We start from the raw sequence: 19,284 nt of genomic DNA, 5'->3' as shown, positions 1-19,284 counted from the left end.
AGGTACTTAAAAGAGAACACGGAAAGTGAGAGAACAGGTAGGTATCTTGTTAGTGACAAGAAGAGGCTTCTATACTGTTAGTTCCATTCTGTGGGTATTAAGCATTAAGGAAAAGGATTGTTTGTTTGTTTGATGGACTCTTGAAACTCTGTGCAAGAGCTTGTATGTTTGGTTCTAAAACTAATGCAACTATATCTACGTATTTTCTGCTAGTTTCTTCAAACCATAAAGTGAATGGATTCTTACCCCCTCGATCAATTAAGAAACTGGTATCAATTAATCATGTATATATTTTTAATTTTGAAAAAGGTAAATATAACTTCTTTACTCATTATGTGGTTGATTTGAAATATTATAATAAAGAACTTTGAAACTGGGGGTAATCTGCCTTATTTAGGAAAAGATATTTTTCTTGCAGGAGGTAATTATTGAAAATACTATGTTGATTCTGATAATGTTTTCTAATGTTCTATGATTATTTTTGGGGGGTAATCAAACAGTGAAATTCCTAAACCATGTTAGTGGCTTTGTATTTCGAGTAGGCATCCACCATCCGGTTCACAGTAAAAAAACCCGAGTTTTGATTATACGAACAAATTTTGATTTCTTAAAGCAAAAAATCATATAATTGACAAAACAAAACATGCAATCCAGTTGTTTTATTAAGTCAAAAATCAAAAGCATCCTTTTAATTAATTAGATAGACGTAGTGTAGCAGAACACATAAAATTTGCAGATAAAACTTCCAACATGGTGTGAATCATCCATCTAAAATACAAGAGTAAAAAGATAAGAGAGGCTCTCATTACACCTACAAACCAGATTCAAACAGGAGTACATACAAATTAATGTTAAATCCATGACAAAGCTAAGTAACATTATTACAAATACAACATATAATCCCTTATTTTATCTAGCAGATGCTACAGACAGGCATATATAGAAGACCCCTAATAACTTAATGGGATGGGATTGTTGTATGCAGTCCACAATTCCTCAGAACTATTACCTCCAAATCCAGGTAAGGAGAGGGCTATAAAACTATCACAATTCCAGAGAAACATACCTAAGCATATATGAAGTAGAAGTTGAGCTTCTTCAGCCATTTTAACCACTGTCTGAGAAATGAGACCTCCAATAGATTACCCCAAACGAGATGCAATCTGTTAGGAAATTTTAACTTTCTCTGCCAAGAAAACCAACAGCATTAGGATGCAAAGGGATACCAAATCATCACTTCCAAAATTCTGCACTCCACAAAAATAAATGCTCTCTACATTCATGACAAGTTATTTTTAGTATCCAGAACAGATCAAAATAGTTTATCAACTACCAATTTTTATAATACCAAAATAAAATATTCAATGACCCCTGGAGCCCAGACAAGGCAAGAATTATAATAGTTAAAATTAGTAACAAACAAGATTCTTCAGTTTATATACTATGTAAACTTTCTGCACTAATAGTACACCTGTACATTTGTTCGAGCCACCTAAATTCACCAAAAAGTATACGACTTTGGTACAATTATCTGTGTTTCATTTTTGTACAGAGGGAAGCAGATACCAGAACACCTTTGTGTCTACTGCAGCATATGCAACAATCATAGTCTCCGAATTCTACTTCTTTCCTTCAGTTCTTGAGAATCCATGTAAAAGAATGGCATGCCAACCATCTTGTATTTAAATACAAGATTAAAGACCCAAATGCAGCAACATGAGTTGCAACAGCAAAAGTCACTTCTGGTATGATGGTATAGTGCATAACTTCATAATCAGCTCAGCTTGTACAAGTCTAGCAAACGGCAAGAAAAGAAATCTGTTGCCACTCAAGACTTCTTTACAAATTTCTTAGCTTCCCTCGAGAAACTTTTCACCATAATTCTGTCAGAGAACGTAAGAGGAGATTCTTCATAATGAGACCCTCTGTGATCAGACCAACCCGTAGAAACACTCTTATCCTTTGAGCTGTCTCCATTGGATTCCATAGAGGAGTCGGGATCTTCAGGTATATCTCGATATAAATGTTTCAAAATGAACAGTGCAGTATCATAATCTCTCCAATAGTTTCTGTTAAACCAAAAGTCTAAATGAGAGTAAAACTATATACTTTTATTCTTCAAAACTGAGGCACCATCAAACACAAGGTTCAAACTATTAGACCATTACAAGTATTCTTACTGCATAAAATTAGAAAACATGAGGACATTATGAAAGAGGAAAGATAAGCAAATTTTGTCTTTTACTACATTATAATAGACACATTAGAATAGACTCTTTGCTCATTTTAAAAAGAGAAAAAAATATATGAGCACATTTCTTGCGGGGCTTGTCTGGAGGCAGTAAGATCCCCAAATTTCGTTCTTTTACCTTATTTGTTCATATACTATTAATGCTTTTCAGTTCTCATCTCTTATTAAAAAAAATCAGTTTGATGTTACTGTAAATAACATTCATTTACAATTCCAACCTCAAAACTAAAAGTGACACAGTATATTAGAACATGAGAAATAAAAAAAGATAATCTGGTCATTTGCATTGAAAACTAATAGTACTACTATTGAGGGTTCTCATCTCACAATGGTCAATTTTCATGTTTGCCATGGTCTTACATTCAAGTTTAGCCTCTCCACCAATTATCTTTTGGTTTTATAGTTGGATGTTTAACATATGAGCTAAGACACTAAAAGACTCTCCACGATTAATGATCAAGTCCATATGTTGTTTGATGGCCCTTATTTGTTTGTCCACATGGCATGCAGGCCAAAGAAAATATCCAATAGTTCAGGATTTCCTATGATAACTGCAAAGGAGGATGACTGAACTTGTCGAAAGCACACTACGTCCAGGACCAGAAATGTGACAATATGCCATAGGAAATACATAGCATACCCATTAGTCTGCCCAAAAACGAATCCAAACCTGTACAGACACCTACATGCATATCATACAACAATTCAAGAATCTTACGTATGTGATCCAATGGCTTGTAGATATGGATGTTCAAATGTTTTATCCTGTAAAATGAAAAGACCCATGTTAGGAGAAATCAGCAATATGAACCAGCAGTCATGATAAAGAGCACACACTAAAAACCCTCATGTGGAAAAACCAACCAACCAATCAAACTCACTCCACCTTTTCTTTAGTCACAAAGCTCCTTGAGTTCTGATCTTAAGTTTTAATTTGGCATTATCCCACTTAACATTTGTTACAGAAGATACTTCAAAATGGTATTTTGATACTTCCTCATCCAACTCAAATTACTATTATGGCTAAACTATTAGAATTACGATCACAAGAAGCTGGAAGCCGGGAATGACCGTTACATATGGCATTAAAGTGCCTCATTCTCCAATTACATACTGTCCTATTTAGGTTAGAGCCATAGGTCTATAAGGACTCATGATCAGTGCTACTAGATCCAACGGTACAAAGTACAAATGAAAGACAGAAAGAAACAAAAAATTAAACTGAAGAGTCCTGGCTGGAAAGTGTGGCAAGAAAAAGTTCACATGCAGTCCCATTTTCACATGTACACACCAATGCACAAATGCTCACACCCAAAAAAGAAAGGGGGGGAGGAAGGAACTCAAATAGCATCACTGTATAATTACATACTTGAAGCATGTGATCTATTCGCCCTTCTTCACTCCCAGTTAACCTTTCAATCATTTGAGAACCATATGACCTCTCTTCTTTCTCTTCCATGTTCTTTGGTCCTGTTGTGATTAAAAACAAATAAATGAAAGAAAGAAGGTTGAATAAAAATACAGGGGCAATGCAGATTAGGTCAAAATCAACTTTGTTGGAGGTACAAAGGTAATATGAACTTATTCATGCTACTTTCTTTACATAAAAAGGAAATTAAAACAAAAAAGTGTTGCAAAAAGCTTTGGAGAAACTACTGATTTACCTTCTAGGTCGTCAGTGTTTCTTGATTGGCAAACTGTGAGCACTTTAGCCTGTTCAAGAAGCATATAGTGTAGAAGTTTATAAGACCAGGAACTAAACAAATACAAGTTAGTAATGTGAACCCCAAAATATGATTCAATGAGACTCCAAGTTTGGCAGATACATAGCATTAAAAAAACCACTAAAGCAAAAAATTCAAAATTATCATAAAATGGATTTTGATCATCATTCCTACACACACATACTTGTAAAGTTTCAGGAATAACCATGGAATTGGCACTTGGACTGAGAAACTTTTGAGAAGTTTTCATTTTTCATAGAAATCAAAGCAATAGAACCAAACAAAATGAGATGCTGGAAAGTGTAATAACCCACCCTTATAAAGCTGAGACGATCCATTACTCCTTGAGAACGAGCAGCTAAATCTTCAGTGAATTCCTAAACATATCACACAAGCATAACAAAAATTGAGAAGGGATAAAAATTACAGTAACGGTACACAGTGATAGGTTAAAGATACACCAAGGGGGCCAACTATGAGAAAGTGGGAAACATTATCTGATGTCATGCATGTATCAAAGGCCTTACTTGAAATCCAATATGCAACCTTCTTCCACCTTTGTGATAAGGGATAATGACAGGACGTTTTGTGATGTGTTCTTTGCAAACAAGTGGTTCTATTCTGCATAAAGATACAAAACACTGTCAAGTTTAGGACAGAATAAAATAACAAATTAAAGAGGAGAAAAATGGACCATTTTCTGAATCAAATAGGGATGGCAAGGGGGAGGATGCCACCAAGTTGAGGACACACAAAAATACATAAAAACATAGACACACACAATGTATATGCATGTGTGCACTTATATCAAGTTATCAACAAATCAAACTCATAAAGCTAGAATGGGCCATTCCTCACCCACACACCCACCCTCCTTAAGGGTTAAAAGGATAATATTGTCTACTTCCAAGTATGGCAATCCTACCAATTTTGCTAGGCTAATAAAAAAGGCTCATGCCAAGTCTTGAATCAACCATTTCACTTAAGGAGTTTGACATTCTCGATTCCAATAAGAATAAAAAATGCATAACAGGTAGCACCAACCTATATGCTACAGGATCATATGGGTGGAAGATGTTGAGCATTTGACGACAAGCTGGCATCTCTTCGGAAATGTTTTCCTCATCCCAATATTCTTGGCCTTTGCCTGCAATACAAAGAGAGACAATTAGCAGTTCAAGCAAAGTAACAAAAAAAGCATATAAACAATGACCGTTGAGAAATGAAAGAATATCTGGGAAAATAAGGCGAGAAACATAATGTTGGGACCTGAAGGTTTTACTTGAACTGGAGATAAGAAAGATAGAAATATACTAGCTAATCACATCTCGACAGCAGAGAACTAAATCAGTGGCACACTGCGAAACCATAGTATTTGATCATAAAATTTTAAAAAAATAATTGGGCAGAGTCATTAGAAGAATAAAGTGAAGTAAGCAACAATAAAATAAAATGTGAGATCATTTATATAAGAACCAGGCATAGCTTGAAGTTAAATGGCAACAACCAAAATAAAGTTAAACCATTGTCATAACTTTCTGAGACTCCATAACATATACAAAAACTATAATTTTCACCAGCCAATGGAATCCATCCATATTAAAAATGAAAAATGTAAAAAAAAAAAACTGTTCAAAGTAAGGGGGAAATCAGAAATATGCTGAAAGAACTTCTATGTGATGTGCCAATATAAAAGCACAAGAACATCTAAGATTTGAGAAATACCAAGTCCAATACGGATATTGCGAAGGGCAAGGAACACTCCCAGAGGTGATCCCACTGCAAAGAATGTGTCAACCTGATATCATAAATTGTTAAATGTAGTTCATATAAGATTATTAACGTATCCACATTTTTCTATTTCTATGGACTGCACGTGTTTGTATGTTTGTTGTGTGTCTACAGATAATGCTAAAATACCACAAAAATGTAGTCTATCTTAAAAAGAAGGTACTCTACCACAATACAACAAGAAGTCTCATTAATGAAAGAAAAACAGTTACTATTATTATTTTCACCATACCTTGAATTCAAGCTTTGTGTATCTGATATAAGGTGTATATCTCTGTGGTGCATCATCCAACGTAACTACCAGCTTTTGATTGAACTTCTGCAGCGGAGGTGGCTTTCGCCCAAGCATCTCCTTATTTTCTATTATGTAAGGGATTGATACTTACATAAGAATTTCTTCCATAGGAATGAACAAACTAGTAATGAAAAGCATACAGACTCCTTTCTACTTGCAAAGAAAAAAAAATAGAAATTTCCTTTAAGCAACATACCAGTGGCATCCTCACTTTTATGTGATTGCAGTTCTGCAATTTTCGCCTCCAGGGAATTAACCTGAAGCACGAAACTTTCATTTAACACATTGGAATCCATTTTGATTGCTTATATAATATGCATATAAAAATTCCTACCTCTTCCCTAAGCATTTTGATTTCTTTATCCTTATATCTGGCTTCTTCACTCTTTTCCTCCGTCACTTTCTCTGAAAGACCAGCAACATCTGTAGCTTTACCTAATCCACCCTCATCCAGCAAAAGGGTTCCATTAACATCATTAAGTAATTGATGCACATCCTCCTCACAGCTTTTCTGAATAGAGTCCTCAGCAGACACATCAATTTCAGAATTTACTAAGGATTCATCTTCCACATTCCCTTCAATCACCAAAGCATTTGGTTGTGAAACCAACATGTCTTCACCAACACAATCTACTGCATCCTTCATCCTCACATTGATGTTGTTTTCCTCTAGATTATCCAAAGAACTGGGATTAGAAGATTGGTTATTCGTATCAACGGGACATCCAACATCCTTTGAGTGTTTCTCATACACCCATTCCATTGGAAATGGGGAGGAGAGATTCTCTTGATGGCAGAGGATGTCATAGGAGAGGACGCTTCCCAAAGAATGTCCATATATGGAAACCTAAACAGAATTGATATAATTACAAATAATTAAATGCAAACATGATCACAATAGAAACATAACTAAATAAAAGACAGACAACTAACATACCTTTCCGTCATAACCAGGATTCCGTTTAAGAAACTTTAAATACAGCCTATTTAACTGGTTCGAAACCTGCATGAAAAAATGTCAAATACATTTGGTTTCAAATTTTAAAATTTTCAGACTGTAAAAACCGTATTTTATGGAATGATTCAAACAGAAAATGAACCAATAGAAATCATAAGAAATGTGAGACACCTTAAAACTTGCTCTAGAAGTAGATCCTATAATTGATCTTTATTGATGGTCAACTTCACCAACTGCCTATAATTCTCCTCCATGATATTAAACCAAATAATTTCCTGAAATTATAATGTAGATCTTACATCTGATAGCACTAAAGTTCCCCCATGTCTCCTCAGAGATCATTGATAATATGCTAAAAGAGGAAATTTTACAATATATTTCCTTCTTTTGGAGCCAAGATGATAAACCAACAATCCTACACTTTTGCTTGTCCAAGAAGCCTTGAAAGTTACTTGAAATATTTCTCAAACTTAACCACTAAATAAGTTGAATATATCTAAGCTATACATATCACATTGAACATAATCACCTACATAAATCACTAGAAGATGATTCATTCATAACATACAGTTCCAGATATGTTAGAGAACTATGCAGGAAGTAAGAGCATTCAGTAACCTTGAATAGAACCATACAGCCTAATCCAAGGTGGTTCACATGTCTGAATCACCTAACTACCATTTATATTTTCTATTTCCAGTACCCTTTACTGGAAACTTGCCAGCAGTGCATATTAGGCAATTGTGTTTTTAGCTCCCACATGAAAACCATACAAATTTGCACAAAAGTTTGCCATTATTTAAACAAAATTACATATTCAAGATACTAACCAAGATAGCAATTAGTTCTTAACAAAATTAGACTCATCTTATCTGGATATTAAAAGGCTAAAAAGATCTATAAAGTAAGTGTTTAGGGTGAAAAAAGTTATAGATCCACATTCTTTTTTCTTTTTGAAAAAATTCTACAACAGTAGCTCAAACTTTTTTCCTATAACTCTTTAGATCAAAGTACATCCCCCAGTTCCAAGGACCATTTTTATGTGAAACTGAAAGTTAAATTCCTTATTACCAGCTCCAGTGCAAGATATTGAAGATGCAGCGTAGGTATCTTAGAGAAAAGCCCTTAAAGCAGTGCAAGAGCCAATTCCCCAGTGAGACTGATTGCTATTATACCCAAGGTCTAAAATGCTTCAGTTTATCAATTGACCCAAGCCCAAGAAATAATCTAGCAATGAATTGAATCTCAAATTCTAAAAATTGTTTGACAAATTCTTCTGCAATTCCTCCATTTAGATCTATGGTAATAATTCTAGGAACAGAAACTAATAGAAGCATTTTAGAATAATCATGCAGACTGTAAATATTAATATAATAGCAAAGAGAATACCGAGTTGATAATGCTCTGACAGTATATGGGACTCATGTAGTATAATACATCATGAACAGTAGCACTTAGCATAACACGCAAACCCCGCACACCATCTAGTGTGATTTTCTCAACTGCAGCTTCACCACTGAGCTTCAAGCCTTTTCTCCACTGAAAAATGAATGTGAGGTACCATGAAAAGATAAAATCAAAAAATAGAAAAAAAAGAAATGAAAATTGCATTGAAGCATAAAAGACAAGAAAATGACTAAGAAGAGAATAAAAACAAGCAAAACAAGCTCATAACAAATACCAAAAAAGAGTTTACAACACATATACATTCTGACAACCACGTATATCCAATGGAGTCCTGCGGTAGTCCCTAATTACAGCAGAAAATACCATCCATTCATGTCTAAATATTATAGAAATCAAATTACACAGAACTTCCACTTCTTTTTCCAAGAAGAACTCCCTTCCACATGACCTTTCATAACATCCATTGCTTTGATCTAACCTACGTTTGAAACTATCAGGCTCCCAACCAGTTCCAGCAGACAATTACTTCATCTTATGGAAGAAAAGAAATGTGAGTGAGCCAAAAAAAAAAAGCATCAACCTGGGGTTAATGCTTGTACATAATACAAAGCCGATATGGTCCAGCAAGTTCCTAGTGGTGCAGTTAAGGCTAGTGTTTGTACAGAATACATCCTAAACGAATTATTCTAATAGAAAGGCACTATATCTTCGTATTTCAATCATCATTTCTTTAGTAAATAAAATTAATTAGTTCTTCAAGATTTCAAAGAATAACAAACTCACCCATTATGCCAACCTACTTTTTTTATACTAGTTTTGTTGATGTGCTTGCATTCAACCAAACAAAGTTCAAAACTCAAACCAACAAAATCTTTCATGCTCATAACAAAACAATGAACTATAATAACAATTTGCTTCCCAAAACGTAAACATGGGTCTATAAATGTATACGATCTAAAACCACACAATCCATCATGAATTCATTTTTCAGATTCATCTTCTAATATTTCTTCATTTTAGCTTCATTAATCTTCTCATTTATATCACTTGAAGTTCTTTAGGGCTGGCTAAATTTATCTGTGATAAAACAGATTTTAAAGCAGTTAGGTTCTCAAAAAACCAATTATTGCAGAAAGCAGGCAGGTTCTTAGAAGTAACCCAATACTTGATCCCACTAAAATATTAATATTGAGCAATAATGTGTGGTGATTCTTAAATATGAACCCAGAAGATGCCAACACAAGATTTTGCCACACAAGGGCCTATATAATGTGCATAAAAGAAACACTGTAATGCTAGAGTTCATGGAAACAGCCTGTCACATTGTGACAGACAATCAACTTATTTAGATAAAGCAATCTTATCCACTGAAAATAACACAGTGAGCAAAGAGTATTATCATGACAGAGAATGATAATAAGGACACAATAACAATGATATAAAATCATTCATGTTCAGAACAATTTTTGTACTTAATAAAAAGAAACAAACAAGGAAAGGAAGTATAAGATCATTATAGAGGAACAATTTATTACCTGACAGGGAATGAAAAGGACTCTTTGTGTGCGCCTTTGATGTGAAGTCAGGTGTTTCTCAGCAAGGGTTGCTGTGATGTGCCGAAAGTTGCCAACATCATCAACCAAATTAGATTTCTCCAACCTTTGACCAATACCGTGGACCATAAAGACCAAGTGTCGAACAGGAACCTAGATGAAATATATACAGTCTTGTTGTAAACATCATTAAGCAGATAGAAAGGCTCTGATATTTACAAATATGCACAATAATTGTACCAAAAAAAGATTAGAGGAAGAAAAGGAATGAAGTTAACAAGCAGCACAGTTAGAAGTTTAGGATTCAATTAAAAGCAAATGTGAAATCAGACACATACAACAAGTCTACATTATTTTCCATGTAAAAGATCCATCTTGTGAAAGGTTTGTCAACACAAACTTCAGCATATAATCAAAAGAAAGCATCCCTTTATCTTCCGGGCAATTGCTAATCAAGTCACCCAAACCCATCATAGTATTGAAAAGTGTGCATTATATTAACAAATGGAATGTCATGTAGTTGGATCATACCCACACTACAACAATTCTATTTACGCCAATGATAAAATGCTGCACGAAACTTGTTTATCCATGGTAGTTCTTAGCCCAAGTTAATCCTCAAGCACTGAATATTTTAGTATAGTACAGTAACAATAAATCCATCTGATCAAAAGCAGGAAACACACAACAATTTATTTCAATGAATAAGTCAAAACCAAGATGCAGTCAACCCAAGCAAATACTTCCAATTGCTGCTTTAAAATATAGGCTGTTATTATAGAACATTTGACTAGCTACATAGGTTCCTGGTTTGTTGCCATTAGGGTTACTATGCAATTTGGCCTCCAAAATACTCATTTTAATGATTTAGTACCCAAAGAAAAATATCACAATTATGTACCTAGCTTTATATCCATCAATCGACGTTTTATCCAATAAAAATTCAACATCAGGAAACTTTTACGGGTCAACAATGCCATGTTTATATTTTTAGGGGAAAAAATATTTTCAAAATTTATTTCAACATATTTTAATTAAAAAATAAATTAAAAATGTTTTTTAGTTGAAAAAATTTTAACATTTTTTAAAATGAAACTATTTTCCTTTTTAAATTTTAATTGAATTTTTCAAAAAAAATCTAAACCAGGGAAAGAGAGGGAAAGAGGGCAATCGGCCTCATATCTAACCATCTTGAGGCAGGTATCTCTCTCTCCCTGGTTCCTCCACCCCCACTGTTTTTGAACCTCAACAGCCTCAATCACTGCAGCTGAGGTCCAGTCAGCTGGCCCTCTCGCAACCCTAAGCCCCTTGTTCTTTCTTCGTTTCCCTTCTTCCTCCCCAACCCTAATCTTTACTTTTTTTTTCAATCCCTATTATATTTTCAAAATAAGAAAAATTCTTAACATGGTATGGACCAAACATGAGGCAACTTAGTAGCCGACTAAACTACATCAGCATTTTTTGTATCATTGGTAAATTGGGGTAACATGCAGGTAGAATACAAGTTCAAGTACCTGGTTGTGAATAATTTTTTTTTGTTTTCTTTAGGTACAAATCGTTAAAAGGTGTATAGGTCATGTGCCAATGTCAATAATAACCCTATCTATTATAATAATTATAAATAGTTTTTTTGAGAAATACCATGTAATTTCTTTTATCTATAATATTTAAAACGCATGGACATATGCAACAAACAAAGGCTCTAAGGCATACCTCAGAACAGTAATCATCCATTTCTTCCTCCCTTCTTTGACGTAATTCATCCTACAAAAGCCAAGCATATGGTTAAAAAGCCGATACTCTGATAGAAAAAGAAAATAAAGATCCAACATCAGTCCATCGCACATATAATTGGCATATCAGCATATTTACCATTAAAACAAAGATTTTTTCTTGCTGTTAAAGCATAAGAGAGGGAAAAGGACGGAAACCTGGGTGGGTTTGGGGGAGTGAGATGCAGAGTAACCACGTCTTAACTTGATTGCACTTCCACTGAAACTTATGACACTTGAAAAACCAGAAGCGTCAACATTGAGCCAAGCCTCCCAAGTATCGTCTTCTCCAGTAAAAAGTGCATGCAGTCCCTGCATTAAGTGTTGCACCTCATGTCCTTAGGCATGACATATTATGATTTGAGTGAATAGTTTGTTCTTCCAGAAAATTATAAACATACTGGGGTAGAGCCCTGCAAATCAACTCTAGCTGCAAAAAGTCCTGACGGTTGAAATGTTCTCCTATGCCAAACCTGTGAAAAGGTCTAACTTCAGCGGAAATTATGATTATATTTATTAAAAAATAAAAACAAAAGGAATTGCTTATATATGCCTAAGTTCAATAAGATGAAAGAAAGAGATCAAGAATGAACAAGTTAAAAAACAAGAAAATGAAGATGGAAATAATTGGAAAGCCATCACAGTGCCCTCAAATTCTATGTGTTCAACGAGCAACAACATCACTGGCATTCTTGCAAAAGATTTAGGAGCTTCACTGGGATAGACAATGCAAACTCGGTAAATCAAAATTTATTGGGAGAAACCGGATCTTAGGACATCAATATGTTGCAAACCTTGTTACTATATGCAATCTCCAATTGTTCAGCTACATCTTCACGAAGTGGAAGCCAATCCACTCCCCCTTTACGAGCGAACCAGTGACCTCTTAAAACACGCCTATTTTCTCCATTCCAGTAAACAGGAAAGCAGTGTCTCTTAACTAAATCTACCTGCATTATTTAAACCATCTCAGTTATAAAAATCAATACCTGATTTGAGCAAATAAAACTTAGTGCTTCACAGTTACAAGAAAATTATTTTTAGAATTCTCAACTATAGGAATATGCCATTTTAGCACGCAAAGAAAAGAATTAATGTGACAATGTAACTTAAAAAGCATATCATACAAAATAAAAGATAACTTAAAAAGCATACCAGACAGATCCAAAGGTAACTTAAAAAGTATACCATACAGATGCAAACAACATTCCAAGACTCCAAAATATGGTGCAACATTCATGTGAAAACATATAGAAACTTATCAAAGAATGCAATCAGCTAATACATATCAAAGCCATAGATTGTCTGCACCAGGCAACAAAAAGGCTTTCTAATAAACACTACCTGAATTCATGACTGCAGGCTACTGCCCCACCTATATCCAGTTATGTAACAGGGAAAAAATCTCCCATCTTGCTACATAAAAGATTTGCACTGAAGGATCACACATCTTTTGCTTCAACTTAAAGTACAAATGCAAAAATCTGAATAGAACAGAAACTTGAATAGGAATGGGATACCTCATAGAGCCCTCCCTTTACAGGGACACCAACCCTCTCTTCTTCAAACCCATATAGTTGGGCTGATTGCAAACCCTTGGAAGAAGATGAATCTTCTCCCAAGTCCAACTTCTTGCCAGAACTACTTCGTCCTCTTGGACCTTCACAGCATTCAGCATATTCTTTCCACCAACTAGATAGTAGCTCTTCTTCTCTCTGTAAACATATATTCAACAAACTACAGGCTCATGGCCAAAAATAAAACAAACTACTAGGTGTTAAAAATATATATATATACCACCTAATAACTTAAGCATAAACGTCTCGTTCACCAAAAGTATGATAAGAAATGAATGAGGAGACACCAACAATTTTTGAGAGACACACTACTTGATCAGGGTAAAAAAGGTAGGATATGATAGGAGAAACCAACAAAGAGTTGTTTTTTTTTTTTTTGCTTGGTATAAGATCTAAAGCAGGATTGGACAGAGCCATGCTGTCTTTCTTTATCATATAGCTAGGATTAGTTTTTGAAATAGAAGATTGGAGAAAAGAAATGCAGAGATAATCGATTGTTATATTTCTAGGGTTGCCTTTCCAGTTCTTCAGTCTTCACCCTACTAGATTATTTTAATCCCTTCCCCCTGTGATTGCCCAAGCTAGTTGATGGGACACTTCTAGAATATAAAAAATTATTCAATCATCTTTTCTAATTAATTCAAATCAGACACAATAAGAAAGTATTTTTTGATTCCTTATTCAATCTAACAAAGGTACTCTAGTATTTAAATTGATACTTGCATAGAGCCCAATAAAATTCCAAAATGATTCAATAGTCAGAAGAAAGTCCAGCTACAAAGAATAATAAGGGATAGTCACTTAATCATGCAACATAATTATAAATTCAAAAGAAAAAGGAGGACCTGCAAGAAAGATGCCTCTATAGCAAGAGAATCCCTCATCCCAAAACGAAAATAGTCACTCTTCCCCACTATCTCAGTTCGAGGAATAGAGGCAGCTAGCTCTGTAGAGAACAAAAGAGAAAAAAGAAGTCATCAAAATAATTTGAATCAAACTCATTCGCACAAAAAAGGCCTTTCATATGCTGGGGGATTGCCATGTCAACTTCAAAATTCTACACAAGGATACAATTCAAAGGAAACAGAAAGATTAGATAGTTTAATATGGTGAAAGACTTGTAAGTAAAAAATAATATTTGATACTATACTATGTATTTAAATAAATGATGCACATGTACCAACATCATTCCAGAAAATGAATCTTATCTTTATTAAAATTTGGCAAATAATACAAAGCATGGCAGCTGAAGCACAGAAAAATAAGTGTTATAACCCGAAAAAAGAATCCCTACTTAAGAGGGTAATCAAGAGAAAATATTCTTTCATGGAAAAGCCAGACAGCAACATTGGACCTGGAACTGTGACTACTAATGACCAGCAGCCTACCACCACAACCTCTCGATTCCTTTCCTGTGCCCAAATTAAGACGTTGATCTATCACATTTGTTCCACCTAATTTGTTTTCTTGTCTATTATTCACTTACAAAAATTGTAGAGGAAGTGGTCTGTGCATATTTCAGTATTTCAAAGGCATCCTTTGGGCCATGCAAATCTTCAGCATTATTCACCACTACCCACAATGATTGTAAACAGCTATACCATTAACTTTAGTGCGTTATTGCATCATCAATAGAACCCTGAAGCACTGCTCCATCTAACCATGACCTTAATGATCCATGACAGAACAGCAAAACTCTTTATCCCTCCAGAAATAGCAGGGAAAATTCAATTCTCTTCCAAGAGATTAAACTAAACAAAGAGAAGTTAGACTTAATATTATATTTTGGCCAACAGTGTTCAGAAGCGTTGCCATTTCCAAAGACTTATGCAACGCCCTTGCCTAGTTCTCTCTGGTCTGCAAGTTTGAATCATACTTGGAAGTGCATGCTATTAGTTTTTCTTTAAGGAGAAAAAAAAAAAAAAAAAGCAGAGATGGGTAAGAAATTAAAACTTCAATTTCTGAACCAACTATCCCTTCCAACTAAGCCCATTATCATCGTCGTCCAAAAGTTGATTAATCCAAATAGTCTATCACAAAGAAAAAGGAAAAACAATAGGACCAACAGAATGCATATTAAATTGCGCAAAAAGCTAATAATAGGACAAACTGCTCCATGAACACAAGAAAAATCTCTTCAATGTTTACAGTGCATTAGAATGTATTGCTAACAAACTGCTCCATAAACACAACCAAAAGAGAACAGAAACTAAGAACAGCAAACTAAAACTAGACTTTGAAATCCAGCAGAAACTAACCATTTTCAGCTAAAGGAACCTTGTAAAAGTACCAGCGGACGTCACCCCCATCTGAAGGACTCCTTGTCTGTGCAAGATACTTCCGACGGCCCTTACAATGCTCTATCACATCCTCCAATCTTGCAATGTTAGATGGTGTATTCTTCAACAAATCGGGCGATGTTTCCTCCACCGTACTTGCTCCCACAACTGTGGGATTTGCTACCGATTCAGCCATTTAAATCAAAGCTTTAATCAGACTACCTGCAATGTATCAAATCAAGTACATGTTCTCTTTAATTTGTCTTTCCTCAACATAAAAAGAGACAAACAGATAGGAAATGGAATTATGCTTTCAAGCTTCTTTTTTTCCTAACAGAAGGATATTCTACAATTTGAACAGACATGCAAAGAAGCGAAAATCCAAGAAAGTACATCAAATTTAACTAAAAAAGTTTTGAATTTCAAAAAGTAAAAAACAGAGTGTTCTCCAATTCTAAATAAACCCAAATCTAAAGGATGCAAAATCATAAAATTTAACATTCTTAAATTCAAACGCAGGTCCAAACCAAAGTTGCACAAATAAAAAAGGAAACAATACCTTTTTGAATACTGAATTGCTAAAGAATTTGTTAATATTTTACTGATATCAGATCATCCATCTTGCACTCTCAAGAACAGTGGAGACTTTTCGTGTAAATGGCGTTTGATTTACTTTTTTCAACTTCCGTAGCAGCATAAGCTATCAGAACCTCTGTTTCTTTCGCTTTGCCAGCGAAAAAAAGAAGATTGAAAATAGGAAAAGAAAAGAACAAAAGTAACCGCCCTAATTCTATTTTATTGATAAAGAATAGTATTAGAAATGGTATATTCGAAAATGAAGAAAGTTGGAGGATTGAATTGAATGGCAGTTAGAGTTAGGTTAATTGAATGTCTGGTAGTGAAGAACCATGAAACTTGACCATCAAGAGAACGCCAAAAAAAAAAAAATGGCGGTTGCTGCTGTGCTGGGCTCGTAAGGTCAAAGAGTCCAACAACTCTTCCTGAGTGACTGGTTGTTTGTTTTCACTTTCATTTTTTAAATTAAATCAAATAAATATGAACAAAATTGGTAAAAAGACCTTTCCAGTCCCTTTAAATTCAAATTTGAGCAATTTAGTCCCTTTCAAAAAATTTGAGCAATTTAATCCCTGTTATTTTTGAAAGTGGACAATTAAGAACAATTAATCAGGGCACTAATGTATTTCATCAATTGTGCATAATTTTGATTGGTAAAATAATAAATTTAACCTTTGATGTTTATATATTTTGTTAATTTTGTCTTGATTCTAAAATTTCAACAAATTTAACCTCAACATTTTCATATTTACAAAAATAGTATAGGCTAGATTTGTTAAATTATGACCAAATTGATAGAACAATAAATTACAGGAGCTAAATTTATTATAAACTAATCAAAATTATATAAATTTAAAGAAAAATTTGATGTTGAGATTAATTGTCTTTATTTACTTATTTTTAAAATTGACAAGAATAACTCTAATTTTTTTAAAATTACCACTTGCTCAATATCAAAATTTAAAAGGAATATGAAAAGTTTTTTACCAGTAACTTTTATTAGATTATATGAAACCCTCGCACAATGTAGACCAAACAATTTTTTTTAAATTTATTCAATAATTATTATAAGTGGAATGGTAAATAATTTATATACATACATCTCATTTAAACATGCATTTGATATTTGAATATGTGATTTTAGTTAATTTATGAAAAACTTACATAAAATTATAAAAGATAAAAATATTATCATAATAATATTTTATCCTTTAAAATAAATGATGTATTAATTTTTTCAATTGACTTAATACTCGATTAATTTGTGACATCAACTTACTAAATTTTAATGAATAAAATCTAGTAACCCCTTTGATCCAGATTTATAAAAGGAAAACTATTATGTCCTTATCAATTATAATCTTGTATTTATATTTTTATACTATTTATAAATAGTTCAATTGAGTTGGTGCCACTTTTTATTGAGTCTCAATTCAATTGTTAAATTATTAAAAGGTCTTAATTTTAAAAATCAATAAATATTATTTTAGAGATATTTTTGTTATTTTCATATAAAATGCAGGAAAATATATAAATGTGTATATATTAGGATTTGAAATCAATATTTATAAGAATTATTTCTCAACTTGACCATTTCAATTAAATTCACATTTAACTTTAACATTAAATTTCAATAAATTTATTATGTATTCTTCATCTAGTGTATATATATATATATATTAATTATTTTATTATAAAATAATAAAAATATAATTTTAAATTTATATTTAATTACTATAAAATTAAACTTTTTTATGAAGTAAATTAAATATTTTAAATTTATATTTAATTAAATTATATGTAAACTTTGAGATATAGATATATTGAATTATGTGTACTCGGAATAAATTCATTATTTAAAGATTAAAATAGAATTATAATAATGAAAGAAAAAGGGAATATGAAATTTCAATAATTATTAATGGGTTTTGTTGAAAATAAACTCAACTCTATTAATTTGAAAAACACGTGTTCTTATATATATAATAATTAAGATTTAAAAATTAATTTAAGATTTAACTATTATCCCCAACAATTTGCCACAACAATTATCACAACAGTTATTTTAAGTCACATGAAAAATTATCTCAATAATTTGAATTGTTGGATAAATTTTAAACAGAAATAATTGATATTTAAATTAAATCTTATTTACATGCATGGATCTCATTCCGACAAAAACTTTATCAATATACTTTATTTTTAAAACAAAATTATCTGGATAAATTTTCTATGAGATAAAATAAACAAATTTTAAATAATTTTGATAAGTTGAGAGATTTAAAATAATAATTAACATGATAAATATTAGTTTGATTATTATCCTTTATTCTCTCCTTGTAGCATTTCTCTCTTATGCTTTTTGGTTTTTTCTAAGTATTTCAAAATAATATTTTCAAAAAGTCCTGCAAACTTTTTCAGTTTTAGATCTCAATGTAAAAAAAAGTACGGTTTTAAATATTTTTAATATAAATGAATTGTTTTTTATTTATAATTTTCAGATCAATGTTTTCTTCTTTTTATTTATTTATTTATTACACACAAGAAAACTTAGTTGATAAGAAGTGAGAATAGTCGTGGAAAACCTTAATATTGCAGTGAAAAATTAAAATAATTAGAAAAAGGATAAAGAAAGAAAATGGATAATTTTTCTTAATAATCTTATTATAGATTACGATCGTATTTATTCTTTTTGACATAATACTTAAAATTAATTAAAGTCCCTCTCCAAGTTATAAATAGGATGATAATGTATTTTAGTGCACTTAAACTACGTCTTTTTTTCATAAAAAATCACATCCTTTTACATTAATAATAATATTCATACTAATCAAATTATAATTCAATCGACAAAAAAAAAAAGATAGTTGGATGACTACATGAGCGAGAGGAGTATGGGCCTTACATAAATGATTTGATAAAGAAAAACGTTTTGAGAAGCTTAATAAAAGAAAGTATTTATATGAATTTTTATAAAAATAATGGTTTTTCTTTTGCTTTTAAGTCCTAATAAAATTTTTTGTTTAGTTTTAAAAATTTTAATTTAGTGCCTTATCAAAATTTTAAATTTTATAATTGAGTCCCTTTCTGAACTTTTAATT

At 32.6% G+C, this 19,284-nt stretch overlaps 1 protein-coding gene across 2 annotated transcripts; it reads right to left on the bottom strand.

The window, feature by feature from the left end:
* Positions 1-782: 782 nt before the first annotated feature.
* Positions 783-16,626, bottom strand: LOC108452884 (phospholipase SGR2-like). 2 transcript variants are annotated; one of them, XM_017750664.2, is made up of 22 exons: positions 16,167-16,626; positions 15,587-15,829; positions 14,174-14,274; positions 13,272-13,466; positions 12,546-12,701; positions 12,153-12,224; positions 11,911-12,063; positions 11,693-11,743; positions 9,962-10,132; positions 8,409-8,558; positions 6,999-7,064; positions 6,396-6,908; positions 6,258-6,318; positions 5,999-6,126; positions 5,701-5,773; positions 5,020-5,122; positions 4,503-4,596; positions 4,290-4,352; positions 3,916-3,964; positions 3,621-3,721; positions 2,970-3,016; positions 783-2,069 (listed from the first exon to the last, which is right to left on the bottom strand). In XM_017750664.2, exons 2-22 carry the CDS (start codon positions 15,801-15,803, stop codon positions 1,829-1,831), a joined length of 2,805 nt encoding a protein of 934 aa, XP_017606153.1. In that variant the 5' UTR covers positions 15,804-15,829; positions 16,167-16,626; the 3' UTR covers positions 783-1,828. The 2 variants fall into 2 exon arrangements, with proteins under 2 accessions (XP_017606153.1, XP_052884364.1); XM_053028404.1 differs by having other exon boundaries at positions 783-1,186.
* Between the last annotated feature and the right edge of the window lie 2,658 nt (positions 16,627-19,284).

The sequence above is a fragment of the Gossypium arboreum genome, chromosome 5, assembly GCF_025698485.1.
Source record: "Gossypium arboreum isolate Shixiya-1 chromosome 5, ASM2569848v2, whole genome shotgun sequence".
NCBI classification, from domain to species: domain Eukaryota; kingdom Viridiplantae; phylum Streptophyta; class Magnoliopsida; order Malvales; family Malvaceae; genus Gossypium; species Gossypium arboreum.
Note: the sequence above shows the minus strand (reverse complement) of the source record. Positions and strands in the feature narration are given on the sequence as shown.